Here is a 24,198-nt window from a genome sequence, read left to right as displayed (position 1 = left end):
TGACATATAAAAGCTAGAAATTATTAAGCATATATTTGAGATCTTATTAAGGAAGGAGTTAGCTTAGTTCTGAAAAAAGTAAAGGTATTATATATAAGGTATATAAAATTTCCATCCTAACATATCCTCTATGAAAATAGCTACTATGTAGAATATAGCTATGAATTTAAAAAGAAAACTTCTGTGGTGCCTGGCTGGCTCAGTTGGTAGATCATACAAGTACTGATCTCAGTGTTATAAGTTTGAGCCCCACATTGGGTGTAGAGATTACTTAAAATCTTTCAAAATGAATAAATAAATAAAAAGAAAATTTCCTAGTACAGACACAGCACAATCATACTATTAAACAATGAATTAGGTTGTATCTTTGCTTCATTATTAATATTACTATAAGACCTCAAGAAAATCACTTATAAGATCACAAGTGATCTTACACCTGTCTTTTTCTATTAAATGAGAAAAATAATTCTAGTTTTCTTTTTTTTTTTAAGTTTTTTTTTAATTCTAGTTTTCAAAAAAAGTATCTTTTAAATGCAAATTATAGTATATTATTAATAATTATAGTAAATTATATTTAAACATATTATAGTTGACTCACTTATAGAACTGTTCCATGCATATGTGTATATTGGCCTTCCATATTTCAATATAAATTTGTTTGTTGAATTTGTCATATTTCTTACATATGTCAAATAGCCATATTGCTTTTAGTAAGTAAATATTTGTAATGGTTACTAATGATAAAATAGGAGCAATACATAACCATGTGCTATTTGTCCTCTTCAGATATAAGCTGAGAGGTATACAGAACTTCCATATAGTACAGAAATATTGAGAAAGCTTCGTGGAAGTAATATGATGGTCATTCAATTATTTCTGTTTAATTTCTCTCTTTAAAAAGAAAATGATTATATAACGTTTATCTGTCTCTTCTTCATTATGGAAAGGCATGTATCTCTAGAGCTATGGAGATACTATTACACTTACAATGAAAACAAGGTCAATGATTTTACTAAGCAAGGAGGAAGGAATAAGTAAAATGACAGCTTCAGGCACCAGAATTAAAGTCTAAGAGAATGAACTATGCTCACTGTGACCTAAAGCCATGCCAGGACTAATGACACAGAAACAAACTGGCAAGAATGATGATGGTGGTGGTGGTAGTGACAGGGGTGGTAGGCAGTCAAGGTTATATTACAATCAGAGGAGTTTTCCCTTTTTAAAATTTTAATTCTGTTTCTTTGCCCTTTTATTTCATTTTTTTGGTATATTTTTTTATTGGAGTTCGATTTGCCAACATATAGCATAACACCCAGCGCCAGAGGAGTTTTTTACATTGTTCTTGATTTAGTGTGTTACTATACCTGGAAGAGAAACTTTTAGTTTCTACATATTACTTTAGTTTTTTTAGATTAATTTAGAATGGAAGACAGGAAAAGAGGCCAGAGTTAGAGAGCTGAAGATAATAGGCAAGGCCATGAATCTACTAGCCAAGAAGCCAAAAGTAAGGAAATAAATGTTGCCAGGGATCAATTCAAGATAGCACAGATGTAGGGAAGTGCGACTAACAGATATGAAACAAAGTGGCCAAGAACTCTTGAGATTTCTGCCTCTGATGGAACTGTAGATTGAACAGTATCAGAGAAAGAGAAAGAAACAAAGAGACACAGAAAGAGAACATAAATTTGCCATCCCAAGAAGCTGGACTGGTTTTGGAACATAGCTCCAGATTTCATGCCTGTCCTGGAATAAAGAGGAGCATGCAGCTTGGCTCAGTTCTTTTGTTCTTTGGGGGAAAGAAGAATGAAAGAAGGGAATACCCACCAGTGACTGGCCACCTTTAGAAGTCATACCACAGATCTCTAGAGATTACTGGGCCTGCTCACTTATGCTTCAGATGTTGGTATTCCTTCAATTTTTACAGTAAGAACTTCTTGGTGTGAGAGCTTTATATGATGAATGATGGTGCACTTTTCTCTTCTTGTTCTTTCTCCCAGTATTTCTGTTCTTCAAAATCCATCTTTCATGAAAAATAGGTTTCTATGTGTTTTGGGGGAATTTAGTTACCAGTAATGTGAACAGAAGTCTCTGTGTTTGTTCCACAAAATTACTGTACAAAAGTTACTGAAATGTCCTTGTTAAAACAATGAAATTTTAGCAAACAACACATCTTTTAGCTTTAGGACTTGCTCAAAGAATTTATTGTTTTCTCTCCTTCCTCTTCCCCCATTACTCTTCCTTCTATTCTTTCTTTCCATTTCCTTACAAAAGCAATGAAGAGTAGGGATCATAATCCATCCTTCAAAGAGCAAATATGGGGATTGGAGAGTTAATGAAGTGGCTGGTGATCCAGGAAATGTCCAGTATTCTCCTGTTGCAACTTCTATTTCTTTTGGCTAAAGGAAAAAAAGCACTCTCTCCTCAACGAATATAACAGTAAATAAAAAGATAACAAGAATATATATATATTTTTAGCCCTATGTGCCTTTCTAAGCCCAGAAACTCTCAACTTGCCACTTAATCTTCCTCCCCAATTTCAGGAAACCTATTCTTAACTAGCCCAAGAGGCTGACTTATTCTATTGCTTTTTTCCAAACTTCTTAGTCATGGATAAGACTTTTTTTTAAAAAAAAGTTTTTGATTTTAATTCCAGTATTGTTACTGTACAGTGTTATATTAGTTTCATGTGTACAGTAGGTTCTTTTGATGTTACCCATTGTCTCTAGACCACGAGACTCCTAAGTTCTAGAATCAGATTCAATTTAAAAAATCAGAAAAGCTATAGTAGTAAAGATTTTGAGAAATCAATAGTTTGTAATTTTTTTCTTTGTTTTAACTAAAAGTTTTGTTGCATAACTTTATAGAAACTCCTGTGACTAAATTCACAATAAAAAACTTGAATATTACTTCACTAACATAACCTGATATTCATTAAAATAAACAGTAGTAGTCAACATTAATCTAAAATTATCCACAAAGAACAGTACAAACTGTTCATGGCCTAACCACCAGGACTGCATCATTTTTCTCAAAGACTGCTGAAATCTCAATGACAATCCAAAATTCTGGTTACAGGGTAAGAAACAAAGGTCTTCCAATAGCATTCTGGATATGGTGGAGAAGTGATCATGAACACTGACTGCAAAGATTTTTTTCTTTTAACTTATGAATATTAAGTTTGTTGCACTTGTTTTATAAACTTAAATGCTCATGTTATATTAAAAATAAAACAAGAAAACCAAAAGTGACAGTAAGCATTGTTCAGTGAACCCAAAGCAGAGGTGGTAAACAGGACAACTGTCATTTTATACAGAGCACAATAAATGTGCTAGATAGCAAATGTATGGACACTGACAAAATGTCAAGGCTACTTTGGTAGAAAACCTCAGTCTCTCACAACAGTGGAGCAAAGCTTCTTGACTAGATAACCTTGATGGAATCAGTTTAGCTATAGTAGAGAACTTCTGGAGTTTAGACAGAACTGAAAATTATGTATGAGGTAAAAGCTTGCCTGGACTAAGTGACATTTAATATTTTGAGATGCAAAAATTATCCAATAATATATTTGAGTGTCTATTTTCACACTTAGTCATTTCCTCTCTCATATATTCAATTACTTCCCTCCCTTCATGTTCAAACAAAAAGATATTTCTTATCCTGGAGGGTAAAATCGTATTTGTATCCTCACCTGAATCAAGCTTGAATAGGACTTGGCAAACTTTGTCTGTAAAGGGCCAGATGGTGAGTATATTAGGCTTTGTGGGTCATATGGTTTTCTCCGGCAACCTCTTAACTGAGCCACTGTAGCACAAAAGTAACTATAGATAAAACATAAACAAATGAACTTGGTTGTGTTCCAATAAAACTTTATCAAATAAAAATATATTTATATATTAAAAAAATAATAGCAGCAAGCTCCATTTGGTCCATAGTTTTCCAGCCCCTGAACTAGGGCTTTTTCCCCTTTGCTTCTCTGGCTGGTACATCCAACTTCTAACATTTATGTCCTCCTTAATCATCTGGCCTTCTTCACATCTTAAAAGCTAGTATTTAATAAGAGTTAAATTAGGCAATGCACTTAAGATAATGTATATAAAGCACTTGTTATCGTAACTGGCACATTGCAAATATTAATACATATTTGTATTCGTCAAAGTAACCCTGTGATTCTCATTGCTCCTCATCTGATTCCCGTTTCAGTAAATAGCAAAACACTTGTCTACCCAGTTAATCAAGCCAGGCATTCAGAAATTAGCTTTGATTCCTCTCTCCCCTTCTCCTCTTACTGACCATCTGGTCCTACCAGATCCATCCTCATCCCCCCATTACTACCTGGCAGTCCAGACCACAACCCTCTTTTGAAAGATCACCACAAAGCTCCAGCAGCATCTTTCTGCCTCTAGGTGTTCTCCCTGTGGCATAATTGTCAATAATTTTAGGATAAAATCCAATTTCCTGAACATAACTTTTGAGATATTCCATGATCTGTCCTCAGCCCAACTCTCCAGCTTTATGCCTCAAGTCCATCTGTTCTTCTCTATGCTTCAGGCACAGCAGCATAGCTTAGTTCCTTCAGCATGCCATACTCCCCCTGAATATACTTAGGGGTTGTACTGTCTAACTCTTCTAAATATTAAAAGGTTCCCAAATTACTTAGAAGAAAGTATGAAGATCAATTCTTTAGTCAAATTAGGTCACTGATCTCTCTTTGACTCATACTTTGTGCTCCTGAACTCACTCTATGGCACTCAAGTTTCCTATGCCCAACATGCTCACCTCTTTGATTTAATTGAGATGTTACTAAGTCTTCAAATTCTGGCTTGAAACACAAATCTCCCTAGAAGCCATTCAAAATCCGATTCCAGTCTGAAGGACCTTTCAGAAATCTTACAGCATTGTGTGCTATTTATGTGTTACCTAACATATCAGCTCTGATAATATCTTACACTTTTTGAGGCTGAGCATGTGATGTGTAAAATTTTTCCATAGTATGGACTATGCCTGCACAACACATTTTCTTTATTGGAAGCACAGTTAGTCATAGTGACTGAGTTTCTTAAATTTATATTTTTTTAAAAAGTGCTCATTTCTTGTCTGATAGTCTAGTTAAAAATTTAAGCAATATTTAAATTCAATGGAATTTTAACTGACCATACTAAATTAAAATATCTCATTGGAAATAGACTGAAATTCAAAATCTTAAAAAAAAAAAAAACTCAATGGATACTATTTTAAGAACAAAAAACAAATTATACCAAGAACACATAAAGAATGAGCAACCATAAAAGACCAAGAAGATAAAGATTAAAACTAACTGACCTTATCTAGTTCTCTCTTTTTAAAGATCTTTAAAATAAAAAAAATAATAAAGATCTTTAAAATTTATTTACTTATTTTTTAAAGATTTATTTCTTTATTCACGTGAGATACACACACAGAGAGAGAGGCAGAGACATAGGCATAGGGAGAAGCAGGCTTCATGCAGGGAGCCTGATGTGGGACTCGATCCTGGGACCCCGGGATCATGCCCTGAGCCAAAGGCAGACGCTCAACCGCTGAGCCACCCAGGCATCCCAGTACCATCTTTCTTATGGTTAATTTCATCTACTACTTTGTTTGGAATGCACAGTATTTTCATTTGCATAAAACTATATATTTCATTGTGTAAAACTAGATATTTTTAGGATTTATTTATTTTAGAGAGAGAGAGAGAGAGAGAGCAAGCACGAGCAGGGGGAAGGGCAGAGAGAGAGGGAAAGAATCTCAAGCAGACTCCCCCCTGAGTGTGGAGCCCCATGCGGGGCTCAGTCTCATGACTTTGAGGTCATGACCTGAGCCAAAATCAAGAGTCCCATGTTTAACCAACTGAGCCACCAGGCATCCCTAAAGCTATTTTTATTTTCTTAATTTTGGGGGGGAGAACTTTTCAAATAAGTCAAATGAACACAGATTCTTTTTTTTTTTTTTTTTAAGAATTTATTTATTCACGAGAGACACAGAGAGAGACAGAGAGAGAGAGAGAGAGGCAGAGACACAGGCAGAGGGAGAAGCAGGCTCCATCCAGGGAGCCTGACGTGGGACTCGATCCGGGGTCTCCAGGATCACACCCTGGGCTGAAGGCAGCGCTAAACCGCTGAGCCACCAGGGCTGCCCATGAACACTGATTCTTAAATAGTCTGTTTTTTTTTTTTTTGTAAGAAATCTACTTTAACATAGTGAAGTAGAACTCTATCTTACCATCATTTCCATTAAGAAAATTTCACAACTGACTGGTTAAATAAAGAGGAACTCAGTGCGGTTGATAGCAAGTCAGAAACCTTTGGTCATCCATTTTCCCTTTGACATAGATATGTATAATTCCAGGATAAAATGACTGCTGGCAGAAGGAGGGAGAAAACAAAAGGGGACAAGCAATATCTCAATTGATATTTCAAATATCAGTGGGACTAGAAGGCATATGAAAAGACGCTGGTGGCCACTGACTTCCTACCTCTTGCCACTATACTTCCTTTGGAAAGAAGGTTCTGGTTGGAAGATGTTGTAGAAATGCCTCAGTTATGAGCACAGCCCGCTGGGGGTTCTCTGGTGGTTTTCTGTGATTATTTCTGTATCTTTACACCTTTCGATTTCTGCATTATGTATTGCCTTACCATCAACTTCCTCCTCAGATTATGTCCCCACCTTATCTCAGACTTCTCATTAGCTCTTGTCCTACTCTCATTTTCTAAGTGATAATGAAGCTTCCAGTGAAAAGCAATGAATCCTCAGATACCAGGAGAAAAACAAAACGAGAAAGAAAACCACTCTTTGTGGTTTTCATTACAGAAATTACATTTTTATATTGATGGAGAACTTTATTGCCTAAGGCTATACGAGATTAATTTTCCCACTATCTCAACATCAGGCATACTTCTAAAAAGCTAGAACCTACTGTTTCTCTCTCTCATTGTATGCATAGTATCCGAATTCAGAACCTATAACGTTTTTAAATCTCTTTTCCTTTTTTTTTAAATTTTATTTATTTATTCATGAGAGTCAGAGAGAGAGAGAGAGAGAGAGAGGAAGAGAAAGAGAGAGAGAGGCAGAGACACAGGCAGAGGGAGAAGCAGGCCCCATGCAAGGAGCCTGAAGTGGAACTCAATCCCGGGTCTCCAGGATCATGCCCTGGGGTGAAGGAGGCACTAAACCGCTGAGCCACCCAGGCTGCCCCTTAAATCTCTTTTCCAAAGGTCATTTGACTTTCATTTGTTTTTAACAGAAAACATACAAACACACTGACCACATACCTCCCCCAGGAGATTTGTGGACCACACTCACAATGCAGAGATTGCCAAACAAACCAAACACAAAGACAGAAGGTCAGTGTAACATTTTCTACCATTAACGTTTTATACCATTTTATACCATTCAACCACCATTTGTTGAAACTCTACTATGTGCAAAGTATTTGGTAAGAGCTGGGATGGGCAGAAAGATGAGCCAGACTAGGTTAGTTATGTGCTATGATGTACTTTCATGCCACCTGGTACTTTTCCATCAAAGCAAGCTTTGGAATTTTGACTAATTATTTAGTTGTTGTTGTTAGGGCCTGTCTCTCCCTCTGGAACATAAATACCAAATACCATACAAAGAGGATTTCATTTACTACATACCATGGTGACTGCCGTGGAGCAGAAATTCAGTAATAATTTACTGAATAACAATATAAGGTTAACATATTCTAAGGTAGTAAGAGTGTCAGTTTAGAAAAAAAAAATCTTATAATAAAAAGAAGGATTTTTCCAGGTAGAGCAGCCTCAGAGAGCAAAGATGGATTCTACCTCGGTGTTTTCCTTCCACAATGTCTGCAATATAAAATAGCTTTCAAAGCCCAAGGGGACAATGAGTCAACATTCCTACACTTTTCTATTAGTTGGAAAAAGTAGCTAACTTTACTCCTAGTAGAATTTTATACTACTTACCTAGGGCGCTATTAAATTTCCAACAAATATCTGCAACTGTCTATGGAAATTTTCCTAGTAGGTAAAAGGAATGGGATTCACTTGGAAAAAAACAAACAAACCCTAGTAGCTCCATATACCTATGCAGAGTGTATGGGAAATTCACTAAAAATGGCCTTTACCTGAAAATGTCATTTCTGTTTATACTCTCATGCTTAAAAAACTTAAAACATTTACTTTTAATAAAATTAAAAGACTTCTTTTCCTTAGTTTGTACTTCTCAGCTTACAATTAAACTCTTTATGATTTCGTTATTTACACTTCCTAGGCCTTTGTTCACATCTTAAAATTATGTTCAATTAAATTAAAACCTATAGTGAATTCAAATAGTTCCCTGAGAATTTTTATTTTGAAAAGAAAAAATTTTCCCTTCTAATGATATGAAAAGAACTAATTATAAAAACATACTTTTAGCAACAGTGAAGTTACATAAAGAGTACCAGCTTTGTAATGGATCTACCATGAATGAAACTTCTCAGTCTCAGTTTTCTGATATGTCAAATGGGAATGATAATGCATATATCTAAGGTTTTGAAAATTAAAATGAACAAATTCATGCTATTGTTAATGATGCCTTTAATAACAGTAAGTTATTTTCTGAATTTTTTACTTTAAAAAGTCTATATTCTTTATAGCTGTTTTGCATTCTGGTCAGAGAGTATAAACTGCAAAGATTAACATTTTGTCTATTTTACTTTACTCCCAGAAAGAAAATGATATTTTTTTATAAAACATATCTACAATATTTCTTGAATCCCTCCACCTTTCCATCTCCTTCTACTGTTATCATTTGTGGTAGGCATAAGGGTCCCCAAAGATGTCCATACACTGTTTTTTGGGCTCTCTAAATATGTTACGCTACATGGCAAAAGGTAATCTGCAAAGACATTTTAACAGGGATATTATTCTGGATCATCTGAGTTGGACCAATCTAGTTATTTATTCTTTTAAAGAAGAGAATTTTCTCTAGCTGGAGGGGACAAGAAATGCAGCAGAATGGGTATCTGGAGACATTAGAAGGACAAGAAATATTTAACATGCCATTGTTAGCTTGAAAATGATAGAGGTCATGCATCAAAGAAGGGATCTCAGTCCTTCGAAGGCTAGGCATTGAATTCTGCCAACAACCTGAATGAACTTGGAAATGTGCTCTTCCCTTCACCCTTCAAATAAAAGCTCAGCCTTGATGACACTTTGGTTTTGGTCTTGTGAGACACAGAGCAAGAAACTGGCCAAACTCACCCAAATTTCTGACAGATTGGTAAATCTGCACTAAGTTGCTAAATTTGTGGTAATTTGTTATGGCAGCAGTAGAAAACTTAATACACCATTGATCAGACCCTCATCATCTCTGCTCTAAACTGTCTTACTAAATCTGTCTCCTATTCTTGATCTCTAGACTTTCTTATTGACAACATCGTTCTAGCTCTGATTGTCATGACCATATTCCAAATCCTACAATAGCTTCCTATTGCCAATTCTATGGCTCTAACTCCCTGGCCTGACACTAAGTTCTTTCTTATCTGGTCCCAAACTCCATTGCCAGTCTCATCTCCCATTATGTGTCAAATACTCTCTGCTCAGCTCATATGTAAACAGCATTTCCATATCTCTGGGTCTACTGTTGCCCATGTCTATCCCTGTTCCCAGCATCTTCACAGTTTAAACATTATCCCTAATTGAAGGCTTAGATGCTACCTTGGCATCAGTGTTGGAAGTGGTCATTTCCATTGCTACCCTAAGGGTACTATAATAGTATTAAGAGTAGTAGCTGCATTTTATAAAGAACTTCGTATATGTCAGAAACTATTTCAAGTGCTCTCACAAGTGCTCATAACAACCTCATAAGGTAGGAAGATAGAGTCCATCATTTTTGCAGCCAAGTAAGGGGAAGTTGAGAGAGGTTAGGTAACTTGTCCATAGCAGAGCTGGGATTTCAACTCTAAAACTCTCTAATCTATTTTCTTCACTCTGCTACCCCATCTTACGGGATATCCTTTGTTTCTCTTGTTTGTCCTTTTTGCATTCTACCTTGTTTTATATTTCCTCAAGCCTAAAACTCATTTATTCTAGTAGATTTAAAGATCCTTCAGTATAAAAGCTACAAAGGAGTAGGGACTATGCTTTGTCAAGTTTTGCCTTCCATAGGGCCTAACAAAATGCCTTCCTTGCAAATAATGTAGTTGATAAGAAATGTTTGGAGATGAATAAACATTTGTACTTTAGGGAAATGATTAAAATACCATAAGAATTCATTAGTAAATGTTGAATAATTTGATTATGAGTGTAATCTTTAGGTTGAGAAAGGATAATGCACGATAATTTGCATTTGTAGATATAAATGGATATGGGGAACACAGTTTTATGTTACCTTTTCTTTCATACAAAGATCAATTATGCATTCATTCATTCCAAAAAATACTGAGTCTTTAGTAGACATCAGCTATAACTGTAGGTATCAGAGATATTAAAATGCATGAGATATAGTTCCTCCCCTCAAGGAACTTATACGCCTATTGGGATTCAGAAAAATACAAATAAATAATAATAATACTACATGTTATTAATACAGAGATAACCCTCAAGGATCTGAAAAACAGGCTTATATTTTTCTTTTATAAATTTTTTTTTCAACTCAAAAATAAGAACAAAACAACCCAGTTAGGAAATGGACAAAATACTTGAATAGGCATTTCTCCAAAGAAGATATACAAATGGCCAATAAACACATGAAAAGAAGCTTAATATCACTAATCATGAGGGAAATGCAAATCTAAACTACAATGAAATGCCACCTCACAGCCATTAGGACGGCTATTATCAAAAAATAACAAGTGTTGGCAGGGATGCAGAGAAAGCAGAACTCTTGTGTACTGCTGGTAGGAATGTCAAACGGTGCAGCTGCTATGGAAAACACAATGGCAGTTCCTCACAAGATTAAAAATAGAATTACCATAAGATCCAGCAGTTCCACTGTGGGTATGTGCCTCAAAGAATTGAAAGTAGGATCTTGAAGAGATATTTTTACATCCATGTTCTTCATAGCAGCATTATTCACAACTGCTAACAGGTGGAAACAACCCAAATATCCATTGACAGATGAACAAAATGTGGTGTATACATACCATGAGAAATATTATTTAGCCTTAAAAAGGAAATAAATTCTGACACATGCTTACAGCATAAATGAGTCTTAAGGACATTATGGTAAGTGAAATAACTAAGTCACAAAAGGACAACTACTGTATGATTCCATTTATATAAGGTACCCACAGTAGTCAAATTCAGAGACTGAAAATAGAATGGTCATGGGGAGTTGTTTAATGGATACAGAGTTTCACTTTGCAAGATGAAAAGCATTCTGGAGATATGTGGATGTTGTAAAATAATGTGAAGGTACTTATTGTCACTTCACTGTACATCTGAAAACTATTAAGGTAGTAAAGTTTATGTTATGTATATTTTACTGCAATTTAAAAAAATAAGTTTTATTTTTAGAACAAATGATATAAAATTCAATCCAAATCTAAGAAAAATTAATCTCCATTAACAGTAAAACTACTTTTCTTAGCTACTTGCTCATTCCAGTTTGCTATAGAAATACTTTGCCACAGTTCATAATATGCTCAAAAGAGCTTTCACTTACATGAAATACTTTATGTTATCTATTATACTTAAACCACTGGAACTTAGTACCAAAGAACAGCGGCATAACTATCAATACTTTACTTAATAATGGCCAAAAGTATAATAAGTGCTAAAACATCATTTAAAAAGTGAGAAATAGGGCAGCCCAGGTGGCTCAGCGGTTTAGCGCTGCCTTTAGCCCAGGGCCTGATCCAGGAGACCTGGGATCGAGTCTCATGTCGGGCTCCCTGCATGGAGCCTGCTTCTCCCTCTGCCTGTGTCTCTCTCTGCGTCTCTCATGAATAAATAAAATCTTAAAAAAAGAAAAAAGTGAGAAATATACTAAATTTAGGTTTAAAAGCACATTCTTTTTGAAAATGCTTAAAATGTAAGTTTGAGATTTCTAATAACATGAAAAGGCGACACTAGTATTTAACATTTCTGTTATTCTTCATGATTATGATGTTTTTTAATAGACCTGTGGATTCAGCACTCAGAACTAGAATACTAGAATAATGGTTTTAAACTTTTTGGAATTACATATACTAGACCAGTTGTTTTAAATCTTTTAAAATATCATCTCTATTTCAGTAAAAAACCTATTTATAAATAATACACATTCTATAATACTTTTATAACATATAAAACACAAATATTCTAAAAGATTAAAATGCAACAAATACTTGTAAATCATTATTTTTAATGATAAAGTAAGACTTTATGTTCTCAGAAAAAATGTCTGAAGTGATGCACATTATAATTTTTTAAAATATTGGTATGCTCATTAAACTTGCTTCTTCTTTCTCCTGAGCACTTCTTAGACTACTTTCCTCAGCTTCCTGTTTTCCAGCATGAGCCTTGTGACTGAGCTATAGCCAACGGAATACAAGCACAAGTGACTTTACTATTTCCAATCCTTGCCCCTGAAGAGCTGCTGTGTGCTGGCTGAATAGAGAGAGTGCTCCACGTTCCCAGAAGAGGGTAAAGTCATAAGATGAAAACCACCTCCAACCCTGATTGGCCACAGTGAAGGCCACTAGCCCACTGGGAATAATTGCATTGGACTAATGTTTTTGCCCAACAGATACAATTCTTTTGCATTAAGTTTTCAAGGTTTATATATTACAGCAGCTGACATTATGTGGCTGCTGGTGAGCAATTTGAAGGTCTGCTTCCAAATTCACTTTTCTCATACTCACTTTGAATGTCATAGTTGGAAAAGAAACTTCACAAAGACGTACCATAGACCATATAAAGTACAAAGGTAGGGTAAGGGGTTCATTGTTAATAATAGTGGATGTAATCTATATTTCATGAATCTTCTCAATAACTTAGAGTTTTTCAGTGAGCTTCTTGTCAGGTCCTAGAGAGTCACCATATCTATTCATCAGTGGCTGATGAAGAGCTTGAGTAGGAATAAAGTTTCAGGTCTACCTTGTTTGCACAATTGCAATATTCACGTTTCATTTCATCAGCAGTTTCATTTCAGTGATCGTTTTAAGTCACTTGCCCATTTTCTGGTGGCTAACTAAACTAACCCCTCCAGAAAGGCACACAACACTGGCCATCTGACGTCCAGCCCAACCAAGAACACAAGGGTGAGGTTACTAAATATTAGCAATGCCTAACTTCTTGTCTTTTAGATTAAAAAATAAAAATAAGTTCTATAATTTTCTTTCTATTTCCCTAGAGAACTGAATCATGCAGTGAAAGAAGTACATGAGCTTTTCATTGAAGATCACTATATTTGAAGCTATGCCAGACATGGAGAAAGACACGTAATATAAGAAAAACAGACTAGCCAGGAAATAGACAAATAAGTAAATGATTATAAAGTGTTACAATTAGAGTAAATAAATGTAAAGTCCTACATCGGCTTAGAAATTACTACAAGATGAAAAGAGCACAGATTCCTGAATGACCACAGGCCATGGAAGCTGACCTTCACTTTAGCTCTGAGTCCAAAGTCTGTCACCTACTCAGTTCTTTTCATGAGTATCCCATCTGTCATTAAAATAACAAAACTCTTTTTTGACTTCATTTCCTGCAAGCTACAGTTCTATTTCTGTTTCCTTTTTGTAATAAAAAATCCTAGAAAGAGATGTTTCTATCAGTACTATCCAAATCAATAGCCACTAGTCATATGTGCTTATTCAAATTTAAAGTAATTTAAAAAAATGTAAAAAAAAAGAATACAATTACTCTATCACAGTAGCCCTTTTTCAAATGTCCAACAGCCATGTGTAGCTAGCACAAACTTAGCGCAGATACAGAAAATTGTCCACATTGCCAAAAGTTGTATTGAACCATGCTGGTCTAGACTGTAACTAGACGAAGAAGAGTAAAGTCTCCAGATCCATGCTGCCTGGATTCAAATCCCAACCTCTACCCTTCACTACTTGGGTAATCTTGGGAAAGTTATTCCCTTTTGCTCACTGGTTTCTCTTCGGTAAAATGAGCATAGTAGTCATTAATTCTTGCTTCATAACATTATTGTGAGGTTTAAATAATTGACATGTCAAGCGCTCAGAATAATGCCAGCACATAAAAGTGCTCAATAAGTATCAGATGTTTTTATTTTCATTCTTGATATCATTCTGACGGACTCTACTTTACCTCCCATTTTCTTTGACCTGCTCCCATAATGCCTTGACCACAACTGCAAGGTTGGTCAAGGTTTACCAAATTCCTCATCTTGCCAAATCCAACGGTTAATTCTTGGTTGTCATCTTACCTGACATGCTGATCGTCTTTCTTAAAATGGTTCCTTTGGTGACCAAGGTACCATATTCTTTCCTTCTCTTCCCTTCTCTTTCTCTCTCTCTCTCTTTTTTTAGAGGCTGCTCTTTCTTAGGGCTTCTTTGATGAATTCTCTCCTGGTTTTTCAATGTTGGAATATCATAGAGCTCACTCTTTAATTTTCTTCTTGATTCAAGCCACCTTAAATAATCTTATCTAGTGCCGTGGCTTTAAATACTACCTGCTGACCATTCCCAAATTATATCTTCAGTCTTGACCTGAGTCTCTAGACTCATTATCTAACTAATCTTATAACAACTGTGCTGACATGTCTAAACAGGCATCTCAAAATCAACATGTTTAAAACAGAGCTCTTGATTCCCTGTGAGGCTGAATTGACTATTGATATCTTATACCACAAAGTGATTTTAAGTTTTCAAAGCATCTTCTTATAAATTTTAAAACACCGTCTTTATAAAAACCTTGTTAGAGCAGGAGGTGTCACTTTCATTTCTGAGATGAACAGTCTATGATTCAGAGTAGTCAGGTTTTTAAAGAGGTCATATTTGATTATCTTCTATAACTCAGAGTAAGCAATAGAATCCGAGTCTCCTTATGATTTCTATGTGTTTTCTGCTAAGTTACAATGCCTAGTAAGTCATATTTAATCTTTAGAAATGTTGACTTTAAAGGCGAGTTTCCACTTAACAAGCAAAGGAACATGCAAAATAACAGGGCAGAAGACAGAGATGACTTAGCTGCCACGTGTACTGGTCAACAGACCTTTATAAATGGTTTCCCTTTTGCCAATTATTGTTTACATGTGATTGCTATGTTATCACCCAGAAAAATGTCACTATTCTTTAGAAAGATCCTATTTTGCCGAGTTTTCTACTCTTTAGTAGGTAAGTAGTCTTGTCTGAAAATCCATAATAGCGCAGTGATGTTTATTTTTACAATGATAAATACCACCTTTGTTCTCCATGCCCCTGGCACATAGTAGGTGTCCAATATTTATCAAAAAACCCTAACAAGCGGAAATAATTATTTAGTTTAACACCATATATTCTCTAACGTATATAAACTTATGAATGTCTGTTTTAGGTTCTTCATTTTCTAATTTTTAGGCTTTATTTTTGGAACAGTTTTTGGCTTACAGATATTTGTAAGTTTTAAGGGAAAAATGCAATGAAGTTCTAATTTCTAGAGAAATATTAAAAAATCTCAAGTTCAAAAGGTCAACATCTATCATGTAAGTATAGAATAGCTAATTATGGATAAATACTGTCGATTTAAAAAAATCATTGAAATACGATCTCTATGTCCACGAATTAAATTTTTATTTGTATATTAAAATGTAAAATAACACTTTAAAACACCAAATGAAAAATTCCTATCAATAGTCATATTAAGCATACAACCACCATATAGCGAAAGCCATCAAATCACTGTTTCAATATAATATTATTATTTAAGGCTTAAATTCCAGAATTGCTGTTATAGTTAGATTAAAAACAAGATTAGTTGGGCCCAGGAATTAATGTATCCTCAAATTCTTTTGTGTTGCAGATTTTTGTCCTGATTTCTGTGTGCAAGAACCCTAGTAATTCAAACATAAATAAGAATTCACCCATTTGCCTATAATCTCTTTGCTGTAAAAGAAACACTATTATATGCTTTTGTTTGTTTGTTAAGTAGAAGATATGTTATTATTTCCAAGATACCAAGGATTTAATATTTAATTATCAACAACCATTTGAAAAGACAACGCTTTGACTCACAAATTTCTTAATTGCTAACTGTGGCTTTTCTGAGTAGGAGTAGGAGTGCTGTATCTAATTTATTTTTGCAGATGTGATTTAGAAACTGAATTTTAAAGTAGCAAAGCTTTGAATATCTTCACTATCAGCAGAAAACTCCTCCATCTCTGCTGCTGGAGAATATTGCTACATGAAGTTTTAACAGGAAAATAAAAACTGCAATAAGAAAATTGATACTACTGGTAAACGCTGCTTACGAACTGAAAAAGAATTTAGGCTGTCAGCAATAAAAGAACTATATTATTCACACAAAATCTGAGGTGTCATCTTCACCACGGTAACTTGCTGAGAATGAAAATTAATTTGGCTGGTTCCCTCTTGAGGAACCTAAAGAAAGCAAATATCTCACAGATCAGATCTTTACAAAAGTGTCAGCAGCGGGCAATCCGGGCTACCGCAGCTGCACTCCTCCCTGAGGAGGACAGACACTCTGCGCATCCCAAGAACAGGGGCCACGGTCCACTGCAAAGCACGTTCACGTGTCACTGGAAAACAAAGTTCTCGTTTTATTTTTCAGAGAGGTTAACTAGATGACCACCCCCTGTCTCTCTGGAACATGGCACCTTCCATTAAGTACTGCAATAGAACGAGCAAGAGAAAAGGATGCGTATTTTAACGCCAACTCAAGTAGGAAGTCCAAAGTAACACAGAGAGGCCTACCCGTCTGGCTGAGCTGGGAAGCGCTGCGACTCTTCCGGGACAGGCCAACAATGGCCACCATCTTGGCGCCAATGCTAGAGCGCCGCTTTTTGCCGCTGGTGCCCAGGGCACCCACCGCCGTGTCGGACTGGCTGCCGTCCGCCTTCTCCAGCGAGCACATGTCTCCACTGATGCTGGTGCTTTTAGCCATGTTCTTCCCGGAGACGCCCATTTGTCTGCTTTGCATTTTGGATGTAAAGACACTGTAGGCCGATGCATCGTTAAGAGTGAGGACCAGAGTGGAGAGGAAGAGACAGAAAACGGGTTTTAGATGACACATTCCGTGAAATCACGAACAGGACGTATCGCGAGGGTTTACATTTACACATTTTCAAGTACCATGGTCTTGAATGGGCTTTACTGAATGTTCAGGGTCAACCTAACGCAGCGATGAAAACCCATGCTCATGATTTCACTTCTGCTGTCAGAGAAGGCACCAGTTTGCGTGGCCACGGAGGGAAAAAAATATTCACCAAAAATCAGTAGGGCTTATTTAGGATAATATCCTGTCCTGCGAGTGCAGAGATGCTGTAAAGCAGCTGTATAACAAAGGAAGACGCTCCAAAAACGTCCTCCTCTATCTAGTTTTCTTTAATATTGCCTTCAAAAAAAAAAAAAAATTACATGAGTGGGAAAATACTCCAAAAAAATAGCACAGATTACAGCATCCACTGCTAACAGTGGCCCTTCAAAATAAGTTTTGTCTCGTAAGATTTATCTAATAATAATTAAATTTTCTAAAAGACATTGATGTTTCCGTTAGTTTTGATTTAAAAATAAAGTATTTCACTTAACATAATTTCATGTTTATTGATGTCTATATTCCAAAAGTAAAGAAAAAGATTTCCCTCTGGCATTCATTTGAAAGAAGGAAAACTCATTGTCGGTTTTCTAGGCAATATGGTCAGAAAGCAATCAATGTCTCAATGAAGCATGTAAGCCGATTAACGATTACTGATTACTGATGACAATTACTGATCAGCTGATTACTCCCATTGACAGTGTTAGCAGTGATTACTGATTACACCCCTTGGCAGTAGTCAGTAGACTAACACTGCCAACAGGAGTCATTGAAGACAGGACCTTTGATTTTTCTGTGATCACTGGAATGTGGTAGGAAGTTGTAAGGGGGTTGAAGAATCTGGAAGCAAGCTATCCAGTTGGCACCCCAAACCTGAAAGAGTGCTTGCTTTGCAGGAATAGGAAAAATTATTTACATATCATTTTGACTCAGGATTAGAGTCAATTTCTGCTTTAATTTGGTTCTGATAATATGAGTGAATAACACATAATTATAGGAGCAAAGGAAAAAATCAAGGAACATTAGAAATATTTTTAAAAGATTTTATATATTTATTTGAGAGAGAGAGAAAGAGATTCTGAGTTGGGGGGAGAGGGGAAGGCAGAGGCAGAAGCAGACTCCCTGCTGAGTAGGGAGTCCCGGTAATGGTAACGTGGGGCTCCATCCCAAGATCCTGAGATCACGACTGAGCCGAAGATAGCCGCTTAAACGAATGAACCACCCAGGAGCCCTAGAAATATCTGTATATGTCTATTAAAGAATGAGAATTAGAAAACTGGCCTATTGAGGTAAGCTCTTATTTGTAATTCAATTTCTTGGTCCTCTTAAGAAAACTTTTTTTGACTCTATCTTAGAGTAAGATCTGCTAAAAGGCTAGGACCACATGTTAATTTTATGTACATTTTTCTCCAAGTATTTCAGAGGGGAAAGGCCTAGTGTAAACTTGTTTTAAAAATACAGTAAACTAAGGGCGCCTGGGTGGCTCAGTCAGTTAAGCATCTGCCTTTGGCTCTGGTCATGATTCCAGTGGCTTCAGGGATTGAGCCCCACACTGGGCTCCCTGCTCAGCAGGAAGCCTACTTCTCACTCTCCCTCTGTCAAATAAATAAATAAAATCTTTAAAAAACTATATAGTAAACTCTACTATCTTACCCCACTTACTGGTTTAAGAAGAAATGTGGCATAAATAGGCCAAAAGAGAGAACAATGTATATGCTTCTACAAGAACCCCAAATCAATCATTTTTAAGTTTGTTTGATTTTGCTATCATTTAATAAACAACAATAGCATAAAATAGAAAGAGTTTTGGAGGCAAACATATGGGCTTGACTCCCAGTTTTGCTGTTACTTAACTGACTTCCTTAGAAGAATTCATTGCTCTACTCTGAGCCTCTCAGATTCATATTTTATAATGTGAGAATATTCTATTTTCCCTTCTTATTGTAAAGAACAGAGATGATAGATCTAAAGTAAAAATTTAATAAATTGAAATCATAGCAATTTTTATTAAGGAATATGGGCAACAGAATAAGGCTAAAGCTCTTCAACATGTATCATATAAATACTTAACAGTATCAATCAAAATGATATTTATAATTATAAATTTTAAAACTTTTGAAATTAAAATGCCTATAATGTCTTTAATATAGTCAGCATTACTCAATAGACACTGACAGGAAACCCAGGTTTGATCTCGGGCTGCCTCATTTGGGAGAGCCATTAGCCTTTTCTGAAACTTAATTTCCTCACTTAATAAATGAGAAAATGTGAGTAAAGCACTAAACAGAATGCCAGACACATAAGAGCTCGATAAATGAGTCTCCCCCCCCTTTCTCCTTATAACCACCACCACCACTACCACCACCACCATTGTCCATTGAGCATCCATTAAACATCTTAAACTGGAGTAACTTTAAGGCCCCCTTTAACTATGAAATGCTTTGCTGCCCTGTGATATTTCTTATTCCATGGATTCTGGGCAAATAAACACAGAAATGCAACGTACAATTTTCGCTGTATGCTGTCATATGAAAGCCTAGAAAAGTTAAGTTTAGTTGAAACTAAGGCTTTCAAAATAGTAACATGCTCCATATAATATGTCAGAGTAACCTAGTACTCCTGCCATGTAAGCATCTTTCTCTCAAACACATGCTTTTCTAAAAGAGACACTTATGTCATTCCTTATCAAGAAGAAAAAGATAGACTCACAAAATATTGCTTAATGTACCTTATGATTTTTGCATTTTAATTCTCATGATTGGATATTAAAGCCATGAAGAACTTTATCAAAATTAAGCAGGATCCAATGAAATACTAACTGGAACTGATAAATCAGTTTGTAGATAAATATTTTAATGACAATTTGGTTTTACAGAAGTATATTTTCTTCAACCTAACAACTTGGAAAATGTATTATCTACAAAAAAAGTTATTAAAAGTTTTGTAAGATGGATCTTCTCTTCATCTTCTAGAACCTTCAGACCACTAGAGATGAGTTTTGAATAGCTGCCCTCCAGTGCTGTGTTTTGAGGAGGGGGACTGAGGCTAGGGTATCACTACTGGTTTCCTTGACTTTCCCTGTTCCACATGACTTAAAACTACAAGCAAACAATATTGCAAGCAAACAAGCTATTAAACAAAAATTTTAAAGTTTTATGACTCCCGATTCATGAACTACGTTGTAGTGAAAAAAATTTGTAAACACGGGTGATTATTTGGAATACTCAGTGTAGTTAAGAGAACACAGATCCATTACATTAATAATTACAAAAGAGAGTGTTTCTAAGGGTCTGGTGATATGGAAATTTCTAGTACTGTTAGTGGGGTCACAGTAATGGACTTTTGAGGAGCAATCTAGCAATATGTATCAAAAGCCTTTAAAAAAAAAACAGCCCAGCTGAATCTACTTACAGGTATATCCTAAAGGAAAACTTAGCAATGTGTACAGATTTGGCAGTAACATTTACTGTGGAATTAATTATAATAACAACACACTCATACACACAAGGGAAAACCTCATAAATGTCTAATAGTTGAGGGTTTAAAATAAGTTATGTTCATCAATAAAATAGAATATACCTTTGAAAATGCTGTTGCAGATAAGTATTTATTGATAAAATATGTTCCTGATATGGGTGGGGGAGGAAGCAGGTATCTTTAGCCTAGCTTTGGCTGGCACTCATACCAAATACAGTTACCTTGCTGCTAGGGGACACAGATAAATTCAAACCCTCAAGGTTATCCATTCCATCTATCTATCTATCTATCTATCTATCTATCTATCTATCTATCATCTATTCTTGCTAAATAATAGTTGGGGAAGTCTGGATTTGTGAGATGATCTACCATTTCCTTGTACAAGAGGCAAATAAACAGAATATGAAAAATAAAATTATAAGTTCAGAATGTTTTGTTCTTAATGTGAAGAAAGTATAAATGTACATGGCAAAAAAATCAAGAAAGATATACTGTGAACAGTGCACTACAAGTGGTTTTAACTTTCTCTGGTTGGTAATTATGCTTTTTAGAACTTTTTTTTTATATTATTACCCCCCAACACACATAGCTATAAGAAAAAAAAAATTAAACAAATTAAGAGGAATCAAAGACTAACCTTTTTCTTTTTAGATAGGTCAAGTTATTCAATCCACATAGTTCATTCCACAGGCTAAATGGATAGATAGCATGGCTTTCAAGCTAATCCTAAAAGATTACCACACAATAATATAGGGTGTTGGTATAGGATGCTCAGTTCTAGAAAGAGATAGAGCCATTTCTACATCTCTAAATACTGTTTTATACATATTTTCTAATTTTTGACTTTAGAAAAAAAAAAACAATAAAAAATCGTATACAGTTAGTACTCTTATGGTAAAATATGTGAAATTGCCCGTGCCAGTCATCTATTTTACAACATGATTATAAATGTTGAAATTATATCCTGAAAGATTTTTTAAAGGGCAAATATAATACTGTCAATTATTAGGAGAAAAGTAATGAAAGGCAAGTGAAATATTTGTAGATATTCCTCAGAGACTTAAAGAGCATACCAAGGGTTATAAGAGTATGTCATTAAATTAAATGAAGTTTATAGGCCATAGGGCCAAAAGTGTTAATTAATAGTTTGAATGAATAGAGCTAAATGGTTTGGCTTAAAATAATAAATAGCAAACACAGGACAAAGACAAAGCCTGAGTGTGTGAGAGTGTGGGCAGGAGAATAACATTGTAAATAAAATATATAGTCATGTTAAAACAAATATTTCATCATATTGAGAGCTGGGAAGGTGCTTAGAAGAGACTTAGCCAAAGGGTTAGAAACCAGAGTGGGGGTGGGGGTAGTGGTATTCAGAATGTTGTGGCCAGAGATACAGAGGGCCCAGCAGCTAGTACAGTGGAGCATGAGAACTGCAGCTCAGGAACAGAATAGACACTTCTGGACAGGAAGTAGGCAGAGATAATTCTAGGAGTGGAGGTATTTATAACATGTTGGGCTAGGAAGTGGTGCTAGAGGGCCTGCAGGACTCAAAAGGTAGAAGACAATCGTAATAATGGTAGAATGGGGAAAAAAAACACCCACTGAGATTGGCCACGCTCTCAAACATTATGGCATCTTGAAAGGTTTAATCCCTTTTCCTTCCCATTGTTATGTTTCTGGAAGCAGGTGCCAAGGGCTAACCATATACCTATCACTGTGATAACTCAAACTTATTTTGCATTTGATTAATATACTATAATGTCTTAGTATAGGATCTAAATGCATCAGAGGGGATGTGTGTTTGTCTATGCCACAAAGTAGATATCCAGAGTTAGGGAAGACTATTTAACTAAATAACAAAGTATTTTTAGCCAAAAAGATCTGCCTATGTTTGATGACAAATATAAGTCACAGAGCTGTGTTTAAGGTCCAAGCCCTGGGTCTCAGGGAAGGAAAGGAGTGCCCCAGTGTCAACAGAGCAGATCGCTGCTTACTTAGAATAGTTTAAGGAGCACCGGGAAGGCCTGTAAGCTCGAATATTCTCTTCTCAAACTTCTCGTTAATGCCTAAAGTTCTACCATATTAAAGATTTTATTTTTAAAGGTTTTATTTATTTATTCATGAAATATACACACACAGAGAGAGAAATAAAGATAGAGGTAGAGGGAGAAACAGGCTCCATGCAGGGAGCCTGATGTGGGATTTGATCCCAGGACCCCGGGATCACAACCCGAGCTAAAGGCAGATGCTCAACCACTGAGCCACCCAGGTGCTTCCATATTAAAGATTTATTAAAAACAAAACAAAATTTCTCCAAGGGGAAAAAGAAAGATTTATTTCTTAGTTTGAGGTTTGATCCTTTTTAACATGTCACTACCTCTAGGCTTAGATTATTCATTTAACGAATGATCATTAACAGGTATTTATTTTGTACCTCCTACACAGCAGTTCTAGGAATCAGAAGTACAGCAGAGAAGGACAGAATGCCTCTGTTTTCATGGAGCTTTCATTTTTATGTCATGGGGAAAGACAATAAATAAGTAAAAGCCAATTTCAGATGGTGATACGTGATCTGAAGAAAATAAGGTAGAATACAATATTAACTGGAAAGGGACTGGAAAGTCTTGGGGAAAGGACAACATTAGACAGGGTGGTCAAAGAAGACCTCTCTGAAGAGGAGACAATTGAGCTGAGTCCTGAATGATCAAGTCTGTCATGCTAAGGAAAGGTGCTCTAAACTGAGAGGAGAGCAAGTGCAAATATCCTGAGGCCAAAACATGCTTGGTTGTTAGAGGGAATTTATGAAACTAGTGTTAACTGAATGAGGTAAAGGTGGGGATACTAACATAAGATGAGGTTATGAAAGAATGAGGCCTGGATGTGTTGGGTTCAATATATGTCCTGCCCTGTGGCCTATTCAGATATTCCACTAGAGTGGCTCTAAGTCCATGAGGACATAGAGTGCACAGGTAGTGGCACCAAGAGACCTGGGATCCAGACTAATATTTTATCTCTAAATATACCATTAAAAGCCATTTTGGAGAGACCATGACTATCTTCTTTAAACAGTGACAGATTTATGAAGGCTAGATCATTAAAGGTATTAGGAATATTGATTTACTAACTGAACACTTATACATTTATTTAACCTCTTCAGTTCACCTATATATTAGTTCTTCACAGTTTTTTAATTTTGTAAGTTCTTCACCAAGTCACTGAATAACATTTCTCCATCACCACCACTCTGGGTATGAAGACACTTATTTTAAGAACAAAATTTAAACTTAATACTTTATAAATCCTAAGTCTATGTTTCCCTGTCACACAGTGATCATGGTTTCCAATAATTTATTTTGTCCATCCTTATATGATCATTTTCAATATCTTTTATTATGTTAGCTGTTGTCTTTGGACTCCCTCTAGCTGTGGTCTGTCTCCCTTAAAAAGTTAAATGCAAAAATTGTGCTTACAGTGTAGGCATTTCCATCATGGCACTTGCTTTCACTATTGATTTAAGATAACAATTTATAAAGAA

At 35.7% G+C, this 24,198-nt stretch overlaps 1 protein-coding gene across 44 annotated transcripts in view; it reads right to left on the bottom strand.

Annotated features, from left to right (window-relative positions):
* RIMS2 (regulating synaptic membrane exocytosis 2) overlaps positions 1-24,198 on the bottom strand; it is a 591,823-nt gene that overhangs the window by 73,859 nt on the left and 493,766 nt on the right. For 23 of the 44 annotated variants that reach the window (XM_038555311.1, XM_038555266.1, XM_038555308.1 and 20 more), the window contains one exon: positions 16,847-17,088. The exons of 20 other annotated variants lie outside the window; for them this stretch is intronic. In XM_038555311.1, the coding sequence (XP_038411239.1) occupies positions 16,847-17,088 (242 nt within the window). Of the gene's footprint in view, positions 1-16,846; positions 17,089-21,300; positions 21,381-24,198 lie in introns of those variants that run through there. One more of the 44 variants, XM_038555305.1, reaches the window with a different exon arrangement.

The sequence above is a fragment of the Canis lupus genome, chromosome 13, assembly GCF_011100685.1.
Source record: "Canis lupus familiaris isolate Mischka breed German Shepherd chromosome 13, alternate assembly UU_Cfam_GSD_1.0, whole genome shotgun sequence".
Classification (NCBI taxonomy): Eukaryota; Metazoa; Chordata; class Mammalia; order Carnivora; family Canidae; genus Canis; species Canis lupus.
The sequence above is the reverse complement of the archived record's forward strand: the minus strand, read 5'-3'. Positions and strand labels throughout refer to the sequence as shown.